At 45.6% G+C, this 19,918-nt stretch overlaps 1 protein-coding gene across 5 annotated transcripts in view; it reads right to left on the bottom strand.

Moving 5' to 3' along the window:
• Positions 1-6,259: 6,259 nt before the first annotated feature.
• CSNK1A1 (casein kinase 1 alpha 1) overlaps positions 6,260-19,918 on the bottom strand; it is a 32,230-nt gene continuing 18,571 nt past the window's right edge. For 2 of the 5 annotated variants that reach the window (XM_058848770.1, XM_058848773.1), the window contains 6 exons: positions 19,374-19,513; positions 16,159-16,237; positions 15,092-15,166; positions 13,702-13,808; positions 12,707-12,855; positions 6,260-7,779 (listed from right to left, as the gene is read on the bottom strand). In XM_058848770.1, coding sequence (XP_058704753.1) covers positions 7,772-7,779; positions 12,707-12,855; positions 13,702-13,808; positions 15,092-15,166; positions 16,159-16,237; positions 19,374-19,513 — 558 coding nt within the window. In that variant the 3' untranslated portion in view covers positions 6,260-7,771. Of the gene's footprint in view, positions 7,780-12,701; positions 12,856-13,701; positions 13,809-15,091; positions 15,167-16,158; positions 16,238-19,373; positions 19,514-19,918 lie in introns of those variants that run through there. The other 3 variants (XM_058848772.1, XM_058848774.1, XM_058848771.1) reach the window with 2 other exon arrangements.

The raw sequence follows: 19,918 nt of genomic DNA, 5'->3' as shown, positions 1-19,918 counted from the left end.
GCTGAAGCCAAAAGCGCTTCCCACATCGCTTTGCATCAGCAACACCTCCGTGCTCCGGCTATCAGGCAGAGCCAGACGAGATGCTGTGGGTTTATCAGGCTCCTCCTGATGGGAGCTGAAGGAAGGAGCAGTTTATTCCCTCCCCAGCTGAAAGGAAAGCGCTGTCATTTCTGGAGCTGGGCAGTGGGGACCCAGGAACTGGGTGGGTGGATTGGAGAGGGCAGCCAAGCTGAGCTGTGCTATCCAGCAGACATGAAACACTTCCAATATTTCAATTTAAAACCGATGTGCAGAGCACCACAGGCCCTGGCCTGCACCCCAAATTGCAGCCACAGGTTATGCAGGCAGGCTCTCAGCTCACCTGGCACACTCCATGAGGATGCAAGCCCTGACCTGGTCCTGCCACACTCTGCCAGTGCTGCCAGAGCACTCCTGGCTCCTTCAGGAGCTGTGGAATCATTCCAGCAGCTCCAGCACCACTCCAGCCTGGCACAGCTGCCCCTCCAAACCCCCTCTGCACTCAAAGCACTGCAGAGAACCTTTTTCACAGGGGAAAAAAAGACCTGACAGGATCCTCAGCAGCTGTCCTGCATGGGGCACCCTCCACGGGCGGTCACGGGCCCAGGGTGACCTCAAGGTGCTTTGTGTTCCCCTGAGATCATCCCCAGTGAGGTTTACACAGTCAGAGGTGCTGGCACACAGCTGCAGGGTCAAGATGAACCTGTCCCAGCTTTCCCACTGCCCTGGGCACGCTGCTGGGCTGGGAGCAGACAGAGCTGTCCCCACCCAGGGGTGCTCCCTGCTCCAAGGTGAGGAGCCAGAGGGGAGCAGGGTGAAGGTGGGACTGAGCTCAGGGCTTTGCCAGCACTTCTGAACCCTCTCCAGAGCAGACATGCAGGTGTCCAGAGCAGGGCACATCCTCCATGAGCAGCTGCAGAGCTGTGGGAGAGCTGGTGCAGAGCTGTGTCAGCCTTTAGCTCCCAGAAAGGCTCAGAGCAGGACTCCAACCCCGGCTCTGTTACCACAGCAAAAATAAAAGCAGCCAAAGAGACACAGGGGAGGCTGCCCTGACCTTCCAGACATGGGATTTGGGCATAAACATTTCTTTCCTGGAAAGTGTATCCTGGCATTTGGGATTCCTTCCCATCCCACAAAGCTCCCCTTGCGACACTGATCCGGGAGTACCTCACATTCCTGCAGGACCTCGGCTCGGCCACGGTAACAAACATCAGCAGCTGGGAAGTTATTTAGAGCAGCAGGATTGCTCCCAGCACTGCTTCCCTCTCCCATAACCTGCCAGGGACCTGGCCAGTGCTGGGGTGATGGTCCCACTGCTCCCCACGTGCACCAGATCCTCACAGCTGAGCCCAGGAAGAGGCTGAGGAACAGCCAAATGGGTTTTTTGTGCCCTGCGTGCTCAAATATCCTGAATTTACACTTCTTCCTAGAGGTTAGAAGGAAGCTGCAGGAATGAGGTGTTTGAGAGGCACTGTGGCCACAGGGATGCTGCAGCTCTGGGACCTCCCAGGGAGCCTCAGTGGCTGCCCCAGCAGCCAAAATGAAGGCTGGGGTCAGAAAGAAGCCACATCTGCCCAGTGCCATCATCCCAGCCCTCCGCAGCCACCACGGGGCCCTGCCCTGCCCTGCCCAGAGCTGGCATTTGGGGACACACGACAGGAGTGGGGACAGCTGGCTGACAACTCCTGCCAGCAGCTTTTCACCAGGGCAGGCAGAGCTCAGCCAGCCCGGACCCCACGAGCTGTCTGCATGTCAGGAAGCAAAAACAAGCCACTTGCAATCAGCATCAAGGTGCCAAGGCCGTGCTGCATCTCCTGGGGAGCGGCTGGCAGAGCTGGCACGCGAAGCCCTGCCAGCCTCGGACCCACCTTGCTGTGCCCAAACCCCCCGGCAGCACCTCGGGGAGGGGCACCACGTTAAAAGCTGTCAGTGAGAGGGAGAAAGGTCACTGAGCAGGGACTTAACACCCATAATCAGTTTATGGGATTTGTGAGCAGCTTCAGGCCGCTGGGAACGGCGTCAGCACAGCTCCACCTTCCCAGGGCTGCAGCTCTGGCAGGGTTATCAACCCTCCCCAGCTCCCCCGGCACAAACAGCACAAAGGCAGCGAATAAAAGCCAGCAGCAAACACCTCCTTGCTGTTCTCAAGGGAAGAAAGGCCACAGCCATGTTCTTCACCTTCCCTTCCCAAAGAAAGGGGCTTGGGAAAGAAAGAATGGCCACAGCCATGTTCTTCACATTTCCTCCCCAAAGAAAGGGGCTTGGGAAGGAAGGCAGGCCCTTGCAGGGTGTGTCAGCAGGGATTTCTGGCTCTGCTGTCCCACGGAGGAGCTCCCAGAGGTTTGGGTGGCACCATGAATGCCAGCCTGAAGGGGCATTAATGCCCCCTCCCACCGTGCCCACCCTGCAGCTGTTCAGGGGCTCCGTCCCCCCAGGTGACCCCGACCCAGTGGCACCAACAGCCCTGGCCCGACTCCAGCTGGAGAGGAGGAGGAGGAGGAGGAGGAGGAGGAGGAGGAACCCAGAGCTCAGCAGGAGGCAGGGCTGTGCCGGGGGGAAGCTGTCGGCACATGAGAACGATTCTATTTGCTGCCTAAGTGATTTTTCTCAGCTCAAAGGACTTGCACCAGTTTCTGCCTTTACCTCTCTGCTCTCCTCCCCCACTGCCTGAGTGGAGCTGCCAAGGCAGGAAAACGCTCCCTGCTCCTCTCTGCCCCACCTGGGCCAAGTCCTGCCCATGGCTCCCAGCAGATGAGGATGTGGCAGATGCCATCAGCACAGGCCACCCAGCTTGGTCTGGCTGCTCAACACCAGAGGCAGCTGCCAGCCCCAGGCTGCTCCTGGTCCCCACTGTGCCCACTTGCATTTGTGAAATCCCTGCAGTCACCAGAGACGGGCTCAGGAATCTTTAACTCAACCACAGAGCTGAGCAGCAGTTAAAACACCCATGAGGAGGAAGAGCAGCAGCTCAGGAGAATCAGATCCATCAGGGCAAGCCCAGCTCTGGAGATTCCCAGTTTAACACGATGGGCTCACGTGCAAAGTCCCAGTGCACTGCTTTGGCCACAGCAGCACGAGGGACTCAACTGAGGTATGAGGAAGGGACAGGGAGGATTTGGACCTCGTAGCCCTGTTCTGGTGGTTCATGAAGTCCCACAAAGCTGAGTCACACAAGTTCCCTGCCCCACCTCTGCCAGGAACAGGATTTTGCCAAGTCAGGCTCCTGCCCTGGGCATTTACAGGGCTGTAAAGTGAATTTATCATGCATCTCCTGAGAGCAGCAGGGAAGCTCACAAGCCAGTCCACCCTGTAGGACAACATGTACACTCCTTCAAGGACTCCTGACCAGCTCAAATTGCTTCCATTCAAAAGAAGTTCAAAGTCTGCCACCTGCAAAACAGCTCAAGGCTTGGTGTTATTTCCAGGGTGGGGACAGGGAGCAGCACAGGGAGCCTTGGAGCTCCTGGGAATGAGTGGTGCACACAGCTCTGGAAGAGCTGCTCCTCCAGCCAGGCACGTCCATGCCTTCCTACAAACTCAGAGGGGAAAAGAAATGCAGTTAATCGGCTGTGTTTACAAAAAACAACCCAAATTATCAACAGGAACAAAAGGTTTCTGGGGAGGGAAGGGAGAACAGGGAGGGCTGAGCGTGCTCAGGTACTTCCAGCAGTCCCTGATACCAAAACACCAAGATCTTCTCTGAGACAAGAGTTACATCAACCTTCAGTAATTTATGAACACAAATACCTGAAAACCCAATCAGCTCGAGTCTGGTGTGAGAATATTCCCTGGCTCCTGATTTCCAGCTACCAAAATCCAGCTCTACCCACAGTCACATCAAAGAACATCTCACATAATGTAAAAAGTCACATTAGCATCTCAAAGTAATGGATTTTACACCTTTAGTACTGAGCTTTGCAAAGCAGCTGAGCTCAGTGTGGTTTAAAGAGAGGGACAGAGACCTGGGTGTGTTTTAAGGGTTCATTAATGCACCACGAGCCAATCTCAATTCCTCACAGCCAGCCCTGGTCCCACCCTGCCCAGTTCCTGCTGACAAGGATCACATTAAAGACATTTTAGAACAGTCAGGGACGCAGTTCTTCCACTCAGGTCCTATTAGGAGGGTGGGCAGTTCCTCTGTGTCATCCTTCCAGAGGCAGAGAGCTTTTCCTGCCAGCCCTTTCTGCCTGCCGTGCCCACCGGCGTGTGTTCCATCGAGCTGATATGAAATCATCATGATTTCACTGCAATTAAGGCAGGAGCAGATGGGGCTGATGGAGCTGGCTAAGCAACAAATCTTCCAAACTGGAGAACGCTGTCAAGAGAAATTAAAGCCTCCTGCGAAAAGCCAACTTGGGATGGCAGAAAATTTCCACATGGGAGGGACTGCAGGGAGGCAGGCAGGCAGCCCAAGCTCCTGCTCAAAACCCCAGCACAAAACAGGGACAAGCTCCCAACAAAAAAACACCTGAAAAAGCCAAGAGAGAACAGGCACAACACTGCAACAGCAAGGCAACGCTCGAGCTTGGAAAAGAACCCCCAGAGAGACAGAATTGCATAGAAATCAGCAAAAAAATCAAAAGTGTGTGGCACATGCTGGACAGGCTCCAGACCCAGCAGACACATCAAGAGTTTTTAACACAGCCAGGGGTTGTGTTTGTCACTTGTTACCAACACCACAGCGAGGAGCAGCCAAGGAGTGACGCTGGCAGTGACTGCCAGCCAGAGCTGTCTCTCTTCTGAGCCTTTATGGGAGAAAAAGGCTCTCAACTGCTCCTAACAAGGAATGGCTTAAATAGGTTAAAAATAATGAAGCAGTACTGTGCACATGAGCACTGTGCTCCCAATTAAGCAATCCTTTAAAAGGTGGCCTTAGGAAGCCTCTCAGAGTTGTTCTAAGGAGGTTAATAAATTGCTTTGAAACCCTGGACGCAGCTTAGTGAGATGACTAAGGAGCTGTTGTCGCAGCCTAATGTCATTACCTGAATTCTGGCACTTTCCAGGGAGCACCAGGCTGCAGATCCTGAGCTTCACAGCCTCTTGTCCAAATGCTGATTCCTTGTCAAGGGCCTGGGACTGCTTGCAGAAGTTTTGACTTGGCAGGTGAATGTCTCTCAACACAGATTGTTTGCAGAGGTGCAAGCAGAAGTCAGGATCCACAGGTTTTAATCTTCAGGCTGAAGTCTTTGTTACAAACCAAGGAGAGCACACAGCAAACGGGTGTTGGGTGCCTGCTTAAGGAAGGTGGGCATCTCATGCCATGGCCAGCACATCTGGCACAGGCTGTTGATGCAAAACACTTGGCCTGCGCTCCTGTGCAGAAATAAATTGTTCCCACACATCTGCAGGGCTGACTGAGCTCCAGGCTCCTCCACAGACAGCACCTGCAGCTCCCCAAACTACAAACCAATGCATTTTGACACTCTACATGTATTTACTCTCCCTTACAGGCCTCAGAAAGAGCAGTTCTGTTTCTAAAACCCCCCTCAAAGTCATGGGCAAATTTAACAGAGAAAATAATTTATTCTCCTGAAACCAAATTATTTTCTCCAACTTTTCATCAAGTATCTCATGTCAGAGCATGAAAAGCGATGCCACAACAATTCCAGCAGCCTCTCCAAGAACAGCTGCCAAGAAAGCATTTCATTGATGCTTCTTCCCCTCCTGCCAACGTGTGTTGTCAGACACGTTGCCTAGACAGCAGAAATCATGGACAAGGACATCTCACAGTGCTCTAGAGACCAGTTCTTACAAACACACTGGTTTTCATAGGAGGCACTGCTTGAAAACCGTCCTTATTTGGATGGGGAGTTTGGAAAACCATCGTGGCCAGGAGAAGGAGCTCCATTTCTTCTCCCACCTGGCAGAGAACACTCAGGAGTTCCCCAGTGTGCTTTGCTATCTCTGAATCCCAGCAGCCTTCCCAGTTATCTACCCCAGTGTTTATTATTTTTTATTATTGTTAGCACACAGTGTTCTCCACCTAAAGTTTAACATCTCAGGGCAGATCCTTCTTGGACAGAGAACAGGGGAGCTTGATCCACATCAGCACCATTCCAGGAGTGCACAGTGTCTTAGGATCCTGAAGAAATGGTTTTCAAAAGAGAAAGAAAAAAAAAAAAAAAGATCTTTTCCAATGGTAAAAAAGATAAACTGTGAGCAGGAATTCTGCTCCATGCATGAAAACTGTCTAAAAAAGCAAACATACAGACAACATTTACACAATAGGCATCTGGCAGCATTTTCAGACATTTTTTTTAATTTATTCTGACATGCTATAAAGGAATAAATTACACTGTTAAAGAATTACCAGCAATAAAAGTATTTCTTTCTTTCAGCTGGGCTAGAATAGGAGTGAGAAGGAAGACAGCCTGGGGCAGTAACCAATGTGAACTCTGCATGGTGCGAGGCTGCCCCCGAGAACAAGAGGAAATCTGGTCATATCCACTTCACAAGAACTTGAAAGAAAATGCCTTGGTTTCAAACCATCCAAATCATTTTTTCCAACCATTCCAATTTTTTTCTCCAAAGCAGCAATGACGAGTCAGTCCAGCCGAGGCAGGACATGGCAATGCTCAGAGGCTGCCAATCCCGGGTCTGCAAAAGATGCCATTTAATTTTAATAAAAATTCCAATCTTATTATAGAGGGCTGGTCTCAAACAACAGGTTATAAAAATGCAAGACTGCCCCTTCCCCCTCAAGGAAAAAATACAAAATTTATTTAAAAACAAAATGAGGAAGAGTTACAACACTAAATCTAAAATGATTTAGAAAGAAATATGACTTCTTTTGCTTAACAAATGGCCTTAAAAGTCGGTTTAAAAACAGGGTAATGTAAATTTCTTAAACTGAATTAACAAGGCAAATTAAAAAAATCTCATTTCCTTACAGAAACAGTTTTTAGTTTTTAATGAACTTGTAAACAAAAAAGCTCCCGCTTCAAAATAAAAACAAAATCCCAGATCATATAGATGTTTACAGTGATTACATTTATCTAAGCAACTTACATACAGGTTCAGTTGTAAGATGTTAACTAAATTTCGTGACAAATATGCTGTTTTTCCTTTTATACCAAGAACATTATAGAGTTAATGCAGAGTCCTAAAGATTATCTAGTAGTCGCTAAGTTTCTCTTAAGTCTTCACTTTAGATGCTGTTATTTCTAGCACAGGTAAGCAGGCAGAGTCTTTCATATGCTTAAAAACTGGAATCTTTGGTTACTACCATGTCAGCTGGCTTGGTATGTTGCACATAGAAGCCAACAACTTTAAGAATGTTTTAAGTGTGTACAACTTTCAAAACCCAGGGAGGAATAACCAGAAAAGAGTGCACAATTGTGAGCATTTACAATTATCACAACTGTTGCCGAAGACTGTTCATGCCATTCTTCCAAAACAATGAGATCTCATAAGCAGTGTAGTTCAAAGTAAAAAGGTAACAAAAATTGGCATATGCACAATTTTCTCCACTTGTGTGTCAACCATTAGTTAACTTTTCCACTTGAAAAAAATGCAATAGAAAACTGGACACCATGTTTCACTATCTCAGTAATATTCACAATTACAGCTGCTACAACTCAAAGTGCAGCATCACTGACACTGCCCAGAGCCAGTTTATACTGATATTAAGTTCTTTACACCAAGGAAATGGTTGCCCACAGCCACTGGCAAGTGTATGAACTAAAATTTCTAGGATTTGGGGAGTGACAAGTCCTGCTCCGATCTGCTCTGCTTTGTCCCATCCTCGTCATGCTCAGAAACCTGCAAGATAAACACAAGGGGAAACTTACTGATACGGGATGGAAACGAGCAACAGCTTTCACAGGAAGAAAATTCAACAGCAGTTATGGTCATTCAAAGGGGAAAATGCTGCTCCATCTGGGAATTGCAGAGTTCCATTTCCAAAGGTAACCAGCATTTGGCACAACTCTGGAGCTCGCACACCTCTCACTGACACCCAGTGCTGCACTGGGAACTGGGCTCAATGCACCAGCTGGATGCCACATTCCTCCAGCAGGAACTCAGCCCAGCAGTTTGAAAACAAGCTGTGTTACTGCCACTAGGAAACAGGATGTAATTTCATAGGATTGTTTTCTACTTGTCTGCAGTGGCTCATGTTTATATCCCTGAATGTCAAGCTGTCATCTGACTGCAGGGTGCTCTCCAGAGACGCAGTACGGCAGTGTCACACGGCCAGGCAGGGATAACTCACCTTACAGTGGCTGCTGCCACCACAAAGCCACAGCAGCACGCTCTGGACAGCCAGAGCAGCAGGCAGAACCTGGGACAGTGGCTGGGGAAGCAGCACAGCTCAGCCTTTGGAAGGACAAGTGCTGACTCACATGACAGGGGAGCTGCTGCACACACAGCGATTCTTTTTATGTTCAGTATTCCAAATGACATTGGGGGATAGGGAGAGGAAAGGGATACACACAGATCTCCAAGAACCAGTTACTGCAAGCTGAGCCAGTCCTCCCTCCCTGCTCCTTGCTGGTGACTCAGGTGGCAGGGCTGTGCTTTACACAGGGAACAGGAGCCTCAACCAAAGATGGCTTTGCCAAGCGAGTTTCCGTTCTGGATGCCCTCCAGACAGGATGGTTCTGGCCATGGCTGAGTTCATCACAGCAACAGCTCCGAGTTTTTGCAACAGAAACCTCTTCTCAGTGAAATACAGACAGAGCTGACCTCAGCTATAGCTTGTGCTGTCATCCAGAGAGAAGCAAGTGCAAACAAGTCTGACACTCTGTCCAAAATGTATCTGGAGAGCACCCAGGAAATGGCTTTAACTCTTCCAGTACTGGCTACAGGTCATTTCAAAGAGGTTCAGTAATTACAAACCCAGTGTTAATGCACTGAAAGACAATTCTCTTTATCCAGCACTGGTCATACTAAAAAAAAAAAAATCCTGCACCAGAATTAAGACAGCCATTCCCACTTGAGTGCAAATTCCCACAGAAAGCCCAGTGACTCCTGAGTTTCCTAATCCTTACTTGATGCACACAACCAAAAGTTATGCTGTTTTTCCATTTAGTGTGCTCAGCAGAGAACACTGATTCATCTTTTGAACCACTTTCTCCGTCAGAGCAGCCAAAACAAAGTCAACAAAGGAAGAGTGTGGAAAGAAACAGATCAACTCCCTGCAGCAGAAATCTGAACATTTCACAAGAATTGGGAGCCTGAACCTGAGGACAAAGGACATCCCAACAAGTGATCTGCTGCTATTAGAACTCCTCAAACCCAAGGTAATATGAGCAGGACAATGTCCAGCTGCAGAGAGCAACAGGGAACTGGATTCAACTCAAAATGTCCCTTGAAAGTCCTGTTAAGCACAGCCCAACCACAGCTGTCAGGCAAGACACAGATTCTCAGCACACAGAGCACTGCTGGCATGAGGAACGTGCTGGAGAGCTCATGGTGGCATCTCTTCCACAGATCATCACTCCATACAGGGCCAAATCATCACTCCTTGTCCCTCTCAGGTGTTGCTCATATCTCTGAAAATCTCTGTGCTACGTGAGTGATCTTCAAACTGCTTTATTATTACCATGACTGAAGAGCAGATTGACAGGGGAGCAGCAAGTGTAGTGTAATTCCCTAAAAACCTCCTCAATTTGAAATGTTCAAACTTTGTGTTTTCACTGAATACTTCAAGTGAGAAGTACTCAGTTGTCAATAATTCTAATTCTCAAGCAGAGAAGCCTCAGTCTGTTCTGAGCAATCCTGCCACCACCACAGGCATCCAGCAAATATTAATGGACCTGCTGACAGCCTCGCAGAATCTCCACTGCCAGGAACTAAAAACACCTCTCCCAAATGGAACTGGTAGACTTTATCCTGCAGATTGACTGCTTGAGTCACTTTTATGACTGAGGGAAGATGAGTGTAAGCACAGTTACAAATCACACCTGAACAACTGCTGCACTGGCAAAAGAGAGCCAGCCCAACTTCCCCGAGTCAGCAGAGCTCTGTCTGCTGGAACAGTTCACCTCTCCCAAGTTCCAAACCAGCTGATCTGGCTGTTACAAAAGACACTGCACAGAGTTCCAGAGAGGGACAGGGAAAAAAAAAAATAAATTGAAGAGAAAAAAAGGCCATGGACAGAACAGGTTATTCTGGAACCAAGCAGAATATTTAGCCTGGATAAACTCTAGGATTCATTGATGATTTAACATGGATCTGAGTTAAGGGAGTCAGGAATATCTGTAAATGAATAGACTGGACAAACAATCTGGGCTGTACTTCTCTGGCCCACCCTGCCCAGATGCACATCCTCAACAGCACTTTATAAAGAACTGCACCTGTACATTGCTATTTGCAGGACTCCAGTTCAATGGATGTGGTTATCAGAGAGGTAACATTTGATACCAGGAAGCCTTTTAAGCCACTTCCACACAGGCTTTGCTACAGCAACTACAAAAGAATTTAACTGAACTTCATAAAAAATAACCAGGTATTTCATCCTCTCCCATGTGACAGCATCCAAGCCATACAGCCTCCTCCTTTCAGCTTAGCTGGGTTCAAAAAAATCTTCATTAATAAGCAGAATTCCCCAGAAAAAGACATGGAGGATTTTGGGAATCTGGAAATCTTTACTTTGATAAAGAGATGAAGCCTCTGAACTCTTCAGCTGTTTGCCAAGCACTGTTTTAATGCTCTGCTGACATTACAGCTTGATCAATCCAAAGGTCACAAGCCTTTCTTGGTGATGGGAAGAGGAGAGTAATTCTCAAAAAAAACCCAATGAAATTGTGCTAAAACACCAGGAATTTATCTTAGCTGTAGCAATGGGTCTCCACCAAAGGACAGTGTGATAAGGAATGTGAATCAGTGAACAGAAATGGTCTAAGGTTCTGTGGCAAAGCTTCCCTGCTCCTTGTGCCTGGCAGTGAGCTCAGCTCTGCTCTCTGAAGCATCACTTCAAGGTGCAGGCAGATAATCACTTTAATGACCTTTTCTTTCTCCACACACAGCACTTGGGCAGAGACTGTCTGAGCCAGAGGAGCAGCACATTAAACCTCAGCACACTTCAGCAAAACTGTGTTTCACCAGCTCACAACTCGATTTTCAGGGCAGGTCCCACATACAGATCATCACCTCCTGCAAAGCTTCACTTTTGAGCACGAGCTGTTGTGAGGAATGTGCATTTTTGCCCAAATTATCTTCTGCTCAAACAGCCAACCTCTCCACACCCTAAACTGGGCTGGGTTCTGAACTTCAATCACAGTTTTTCTATTTCAGGAAGCAATCCAAGCCCAGGTGATTAATCACCCAATCTGTTACTGGTGTTGCAGCTGAAGGAACTGGTTTCCAGCCTCTGACAGATCCAGCCACTTTTTATGCCAAAAATCTGATGTTTAATGGCATCTATGAATTTATTTTTTTTGCAAGAACCACTTAAATCTTGGGAAAAGCAGCAGGTATTTTATTACTTCATTTATTCTGGCTGAAATGTGGTTTTTTGACAGCTATCTTGACTAAAGCCACCTGGTAAAGTTTGAATGCTGCCATGATGAACAATGTTTAAGTTTATTGCAAACACTTCTGCATTTCTTTGATTTCCAGGATTGTCATGTTAGCCAAGTATTTAATTTTGTACATGTAAAAATGACAGACAAGAGGTTCTGAAGAGCAGCAATGGTTCAGTATAGAATTTAAACCTTGTTTCTCTATTCTCAGTCACACAATCTCATTAGTTTCAATTTGATCCACAGCTCAGCTGAAGGAATTGGTTTCATGGCCAGACTGGCTCAAAAATGCACAGATGTGGTAGTTTCAACCTAGGGACTTACCAGACTCACACCAGCACATTTACATCACAAGAAAACCCAGTATTTTAAAAGCTTCTAGACCATGTGGAAAAAAAAAAGATCTAATGTGTGTCTGAGTTTTCAGAACTCAGTTTTCAGTTATTACACAATTACATTTGAACATGTCACAACATTTCCCTTTGAAACCATAACCCAGAAACATCAAAAAATCATCAGGAAACCTGAAGCCCCACCCCAGAGCACCCAGATACCTCAGAAAATTGTGAGTTGGCAATCCACAGCAGTTTGGGGTTACTGCTTGATTTAGACAAGGCATTTTGAGCTCACTGGTCCCTCCCTTGAAATCTGGACCAAATGTCTCAATGTAAACCCCCTGGAGGAAGCCAGAGCAGTCACAATTTTCTGTTCCCAGTGTTTGAGGCATACAGAACAGAAGCAAACCCACAGCACTGTACCAGGTGCCACAGAGCAGAACCCAAAGTCTCTAGATCCTTTCCTAGTCAATGAGAATTATCCCTTAAGAAGTGTTAGGTCTAGGATTTTGGATTGCATTATATATTTATACATATATAAGGCCGTATATATGTATATATATAAATCAAAATAAATCAAAATGTCACATTCCCAACACCAAGTCAAGTTTCTTGTTTTTTGGAAAGTGGTTAATGCAGGAGCAAAAGATGCAGTGGTTAAAAATGACCCAACATCCCCAGAAGAAATGATATGAATAACAAGGACATTTTGGTATAAAGTTAGTAGTCAAATTCTCCAAGGACGTCTTTTGGTTTTGCTTTTGAATTTAAGAGCCAAATGTAGTTTTTAAACCACCTCCTTGATCTAACACTTGGAATTGCCGCCGTTGTCCAAATTCGTGGAATTTTTGTTTTTCCTGTAACGTCACTTGGTTCTTGGCTACTAACCTTTCATGTTACTCTTGGATTTGTCAGTTTGCTTGCCTGTGGGGGTTTGGGCCTGCTGCCCCTGCCCACTGGAAGAGGCTGCCTGCTGTGCTGCTTTCTGCTTTAACATTGTCCAGTCGAATGTGTAGTCATACTGGTGGTTCAAGGTCCTGAAAAAGAGGGAAATGTTCTGCTGTAACACATCAGAGCTAACACCAAGCCCTGCCTGAAATCCCAGAACTAGGGGATAGCTCCTTCTCTAAGCTGCTTTAGAGATTATGAATGGTATAGAAATGCTAAGTATTACTAACTTAAAGGGATTCTTGCAGCAAGCCCAAATGCCAGCCAGCAGCATTTACTCACTGCTTACACAAAGGGCTGCACTTGTGGAAGCAGCACTTCCTCCCAGCCCAGCTCATCCACTGGCTGCACTGAGCTTCTGAGCTTTTTTTTTAAATACAGACATAATTTCAAGGAGAGACTGCAGTATTGTACATCACTGAATAGGAATTCTTTGGATTCCAGAAACCTGGGGGGAGACCCAAGAGATCAGTGCCAGCCCTCCTTTTGACAGATGCTGCTCCCTGCACAAGGTGGAATTGATGTTCCAGTTGCTCTAACGAGCTCAATGAAGCAGCACTCTTCTCCTCCACTGATATTTCTTTCCTGGGAACCACTGCTGGGCCCAGCACCAGTTTCCAAACATAAAAAGCTTCAAAGACTCCTACCAAGGGGTCAATTTCTTAATGTACTTGCAACAGAACCTGAAGTATGGGCTCAACCCTGTGGTCACATCACACAATTCAAAAACAAGAGAATCTTTTCCTTTTATGTTTAACATTGAACAATAATTTTCAGGTCCTTTAAACAGCTTTTGAAGCTCTGAAATGAAAGAAGTCCCAGAAGAACTCCCTACACCACACACACAGGAACTGCTCTCTGCAGTGCCAGTCCCACAGAGCAGTTCCCAACTGGATCCCTGAGAAGTTTCTGTACTTTTCCACTTGGAGACTGACCTGAAAAGAATACGGAATAATTGCCTCAGATACATGTAATCTGGTGCCTCTTCAAAGCGCAGGCCACGACAGTAGTTCAGATACATGGCAAATTCTGCAGGGAACCCCTGTAAATCAACAGTGTTAATCAAGCCATGGCTTGCAGCAAAATCCTTCTAACAATGGCAAAAAGTTGTACATCTGTCTCTAACAGCAGAGGAAAACTGGTTGAAGATGTATGAATGAATTCCACTTTGCCCCTAGTTGTTAGTTTATTCTGTATTTCAGCATGTGGATTTGCTCAGGTACACACTCCTTCCCCAAAAATGTTACCTCATGCATGGTTTGCAATCATAAGCTCTCTGCTACCAGAACCTTCAACATTTAACTTATTTATAAAGCACATTGTTAATCTAATTAAATCTTGTTCTTATAAACTAAGTCTTTAAAATAATGATCATTATCTGGTAAGAGACTCACTCCTGTTTCCTTGATAATCTGCTTGAATGTAGTAGAAACAAGGTCAGCTAATAAGCATTAAGTGTGAAAACTTCTGAAAACCTTTTTGAAAGATTTTTCTGCTTTACATTTTTAAACATTTAATGCTGTATGAAAGCCTACCTGTAATAGGTAATAGCACACAGAACACAGAACAGTGCTGTGAAAGATCACAGGGTGTAACAGCCCTGGAAATTCAAGGCCACACTGGATGGCCTTGTGGAGGGTGTCCCTGTCCCCAGCAGGGGGCTGGAACTGGATGATTTTTAAGGTCCCTTCCAACCCAAACCATTTCATGAACAGTTTAAAATCTTGGGAGATGCTGTCAGGCTCTGGGGCTAGAGATGGGCAGGACTGGAAAGTTCAATCCTTGGTGCTGCTGTCTGAAGGGGCACAAACCCTGCTGAGCTCTCAAGGATCTTTGAGAAGAAGCACTTGGATGCCACAGTGTAAGAGGAATCTTAAAACTCAAAGGAAAACAAAGATCACTTTCATCACAGCCACTACTTGAGTTAGGGCAGACAAAGTGGATGTGGGCAAACCAGACAGCTCCACCTTGGTTACTTATTTATTTCTGATGTCAAACCTGCACTGTAAACTTTGAAGAGCTGAACAAGCCTCACGTAAGAGCTGGGAGCTTGCACAGCCAACAGTCAGCAAGACCTGAATGATGGTGGCATGAACTTTGCCAAGGAGCAGCAAATGCTGCCCTGTACCCACATTCCCAGTCTTTCTGGGTGGCCAAACACAAGGCACCCAGTGCCTGCCAAAGCAGTATTATTCAGTAGCAAATGCCATGTGAGGCTATTTAATATATTGGCTCAAGTTTAGGAAAAAAAAACCCAAACAAACAACAAACCAAACAAGAAAAGAATTTCCATTCCACAGTATGACATCATTTGGAAACTCTTACCTTACACAAAACCTCAACAGGAGTGGACATTTTCTTTTCACTAATCTTTTCATACTTTTGCTTCTTTGTTGCAGCCTGTGGAACATGTAGGTCACAATATAAGAGATATTGTGCAACACTGGATTAACAAGGACAGCAGCAAAAAAAAAAAAAAAAATGACAAAAATCCTTTGGTCAACCATAAGTATTTTATGTGAAATCTCCAAGTCCCACACACTTATTGCAAAGAGAATGAAGGTCAATCTGGTATTAAGATTTGGCCACAGTTTAATACCATTTGTCGCAGTCTAATGCTTCCATCACATGGCACAGCTCGTGTAGTTCTAGCTGCTGCTTTTGTCCATTAACCACAGCAGACTTGCAGCTACATTTGCCAAAGTTGTATTAATTCCCACTCAGTGCCCCATTCAGGGCTGCCTGGTGCTCCAGCACCCTTTACATTCACTTGCAGCTGAAGAGCTCCAGTGGCCCAAAAGCTGCTGCCCTTTTAGAAACTGTGCAGCTGCAACACCACTGGAATTACACAGCTCTCACACAGAGGAAGAAAAATGATTAAAACATGAAAACAAATCGCTGGTGTCTAAATAAGTGAATTAAGAAATGTCTGCCACGTTTGTAGCTGGTTCCCATACATGGAAATCCTGAATAAGCCTGCTGCAGTTAATGATTATTCACTTGTGCCATAACCTGGACTGAAGATACCACTGAGGCTGAACTTGCCAGGCAAGAGATTATTTCCATGCTCTCTCCAGCAATTCAAAAAACCACTAACAATGTTATTTTCTATTTCCCAAAGGGGCCTCAGCCTGCAACAAGACAATAACTGGCAAAGATGATGTCAGCTATTGTTTAGCATAAATTTTAAGACAGTCCAACAATGCACATTTTGCCTGCTGCGTAAGAGGCAGAATCCACAGTCTATAAATACCAAGCTTTGGGAAAAGCTGCTTTGTACAACTGAGGCTAAACATTATATAAACCCACCTGACAGGCAGAAGCATGATACCCAAACATGAAAAAAAAAATATTAAAAGGGTGGGGGAGGGAAAAAAAGCATCATAACCTACCTTTAATCCTTGCCAAGGCAGACTGGTTCTGTTAAAGTACATCAATACATAGCCTAGAGACTCCATGTCATCCCGACGACTGCAGGAGGAAAAACACAAGGAATTACAAATTCTGGCATTTCTCACTCTAGTCCATGGTACTAGCATTCAAAAATTTAAATTAAACAAATAATTCAGTAATAAACCCCAAGAGAACCCTAAGATAGGAAGAGATCCTGTTCATTTTTTAAGCAAGGAATATTCATAGGTATTGTGTGTTCTAAGTTTCCATCTGGAGTTACACTGATTTGGGAAAACTTTGGAAAATAAAAACCAAACAAAAAACCAAACAAAAAACCCATGAAATTTCTTTCCTGTCTTCTTAAGTAGCTTGGGTAGAAACTGAAGATTTTCCTGTGGGAACCATGGAATGCATTGTAAGAGAGAATGAGGTTAATGAGGTCAATAAGGCTGTAACATCATGTCAGTAAAATTTTTCCCTGAACCTTGGCTCAGTCAGGGATCAATCCTGACCACGTGGCCCCTAAAGGGCATTGCTCCTTTCTTCCTTCCCTTCTGTCAAAAACCCCTGAGCTGTCTCTGGTTTTAAAAGGCAGCAGTATTTATAAAGGTGCATGGATCAGTCTGAGAGGTACCTCTGCCTTCTTCCCACTAAAGTCTGTTCCAAGGTAGCTGGAGAACTCCAAAGTGATCCAGCCCCAGACTTCACTGAGAACTTGCACAAACTCTCATGCAAAAGGCTTCAAATGCTTTCTGCCCTGCACATGTTGCACATCCCCACTCTGGCCACATGAACACCACTGTACTTTGCTCACAGCTTTCCTGAGCACCAAGACCAGCACAGTTCACTGGACTGGAAAACACACTCCAGGATTTTTTTTTCCTCTTGGCAAAGTTGCCTCTTCCCAGCTGTGGTAAAATCAGATTTTTCCTCTGACTGCCTTTCTGCAGCTGACATCTATTTAATATGAGGCAGAAAAATAACTTCTTTTTCTCCTCTCTGCTCCCTTATGGGGACAGCCTGGTGGGATTTGCTGCTGCTCTGTCATCCAGAGAAGGATTTAAAGGGTGGCAGGACTGACTCTACACCTCCTACCCCAACAGGAGATCAAAAGGCTGACAGTGGTATTGCAAACAGGATTACACACAAAGGTGAGGGGAAAAGAGCTCCCCAGAAGTGGGAACAGGCTGTAACCTGATCTATCTGCAGATCTTGGTAGGAGAAGAAAGAAGCTGGTGATGTTTTGTGCTCTAGCCCAGCCAATCTAATCAGAATACTCTGGTACCCCCTCGCTCATGGGCCAGCTCTGTGCCCCTCTGGGAACAAAGGAAAAGCTATCCCAGGGGAAAATCAGCTTGGTTCCCTAAAGCTTTTAGCACAAGGCCAGAAAAGCTCTGCTGTGCCCAGGGAAGAGAGGATTGGTTCCCTCCCTCAGCAGCAGCTACCTCTGAGATCATCTCAGCTGCAACATGAAACCACAGACAAAGGGCTGAAAAATGATACTGAGCCCACAAATTCCAGCCTGCAAAACTTGCTAATTCTATTACAACTGCAGATTTTAATCACCAACAGCATTCAGTGAACCTGTACAGGGCCATGACATAAAATTATGTTTTCTGAGAAGGCAGTGGTAAATTCAGAAGCAATAAAGGGATTAAGAGTATCCATCCCCCATCCAGCTCATTGTTTTAATGTTTAATGTCATGATCTTGTAGTAGGAAACGTTTAGTTCTGTAAATCTGTAATGGGTACATTACATTTGAGAATATATTGATAGAAGTAGTTTTCAGGATTTGGAAAACAGGACAATCCTATCCATTATTAAAATAAATAACATTGCAAACAGCTCCTTGAGTACAGCTGTCATTACCTGTAGGAAAACATGTTCTGTAACAGTTAAAAGTACAGGACTAGAGGTTGAAATATTCTGCCATAAGCTCCAGAACTGGTTTCTCTTGATTACAGGAATGCATTACTTCTTTGCCTCACTGCTGGCTTGACCTAGACAGTTTAGCAGCTTTTAGCAAGCATCAACCTACATTTCTAATTATAACAGAATTCCCATTACCAGCAGATATGGTGTAAAATCCAACTAAATTCAATTTATGGTGTCCAACTAAATCCAAAAGCAACATCCTTTGCAGATCCCTCCCTCACTCTCAGCTGCAAGCACAGATATTCCCTGACCAGAACTGCTTGGGACCTAGGAAATGCATTTAATTCAGAAGTGACACCTGTCATTTACCTCCCTGAGCCACATGCCAAGCTGGCTTAAATATGACGCTGACAGAAAATAACCCTGAAGGAACCTTAAGGAAATTAAAGTAAAAAAAAAAGGAAACATGGAGCATTTTAAAGAATCATTTGCGGGTTACGTGTTCTGTTGAAGTTGATCACGAGAAATTCAGTCATTCCCATCTTGGTTAACACAAAGGTCAGAAGCACAGACATTCCTGAAGCTTTAATTATCCAAAAGAGGTAAAGCCACACCCTTCAGTTACCCATTACAATATTTAGGCACAGATATAAGGAAGAGAGGCACCCTTTGATACATCCCATGAATACCTAACACTTCCAAACAACCTGAAAAGTGCTCTCTCCACTGGAAAATTCTAGGATTCTGTAGGAACAAAATGCCTTTGATGCAGAAGATAAAGATGTGTTTGTTGCTAAGCAAAGTTCAAATATATAAATATATCCACACACATGTGTACATACCTACACACATGACTACACCAGAAACTAAAACACAGTGTGACTGAAGGTATTTAAGTCTTGCTTGCAGGCAAAAGGAGAAATAATGGTTTACTAAGCTGAAGAGAGTGAGAAAACAGGCCAGACACCAGCTTTAGAACAGCCTTTCTGCTTACAGAAAGGCCTCTCAAGCCAGTCAGCAGCAGTGCCAACAGGTACCAACACATCAGCAGAATGCACCATTTTATATGTGAAGGGCCTCTGACAGACCCACATCAAAGTATGGCTTAGCCTTTAAAAAGCCAAAATAATATGCAGAGCATCCACCTGATGTCTGCAAGACACACAGTCTCCTCAAGAAGCAAATTAGGTGCTTGGATTTTTTTCCCCCTATCCTTGCACAGGCAGCCAAAAGGAAGAACAGTTGCAAAGTGATGGATACACTTTTCATATAAAATGAGCTCAGACTCTTGAGGAGTTTCCAAAGATCATCCTGCACCCTCCAGAACGTTGCACTCACCTCTGCTCAATGCCAAGGTGTGCATTGATGCTGGCATATCGAGCTGTGCCAGTGAGATTTTTGTCTTCTCTGTATGGTATGTGTTGCCTTGTCCTGTTGTCCCGGTACTTTTTGGCCAAACCAAAGTCAATAAGGAATAACTTCAAGAAAAATGAAAATAGGTTAGATTCCTCTCCAGTTCCCAAAATTCCCAACTTCTGTCACTAGGCATTAGCTATGTTTTAAGACACCCAGACAATGTAACAGCCTACAGTTAAAAGAAGCAAAGTAACAGTGCGGAGGCGCAACCAGCTTTAACTAGTCAGTTAAAAACTCAATGGTGAATTAGTTCAAGCCTTTTCTCAATCCCCTGCAATGGATTAGATGGTGCTACTCAGCCTCTGGAGCTTAGTTCTACCACTATTTTCTATCACTACTGTAGTCTGATGTCTGCAGTGCACAGCTGAGGGAGGAAGATGTGTGAAAGCACATCCCCAACCCCACTGACACCGGAGTGGGTCACACACACGGAGTTAATGCACGAGGCACATCCTGCAACCTCCTGT

Source organism: Poecile atricapillus, chromosome 13, assembly GCF_030490865.1.
Source record: "Poecile atricapillus isolate bPoeAtr1 chromosome 13, bPoeAtr1.hap1, whole genome shotgun sequence".
NCBI classification, from domain to species: Eukaryota; Metazoa; Chordata; class Aves; order Passeriformes; family Paridae; genus Poecile; species Poecile atricapillus.
This window is presented reverse-complemented; position numbering and strand designations above follow the sequence as displayed.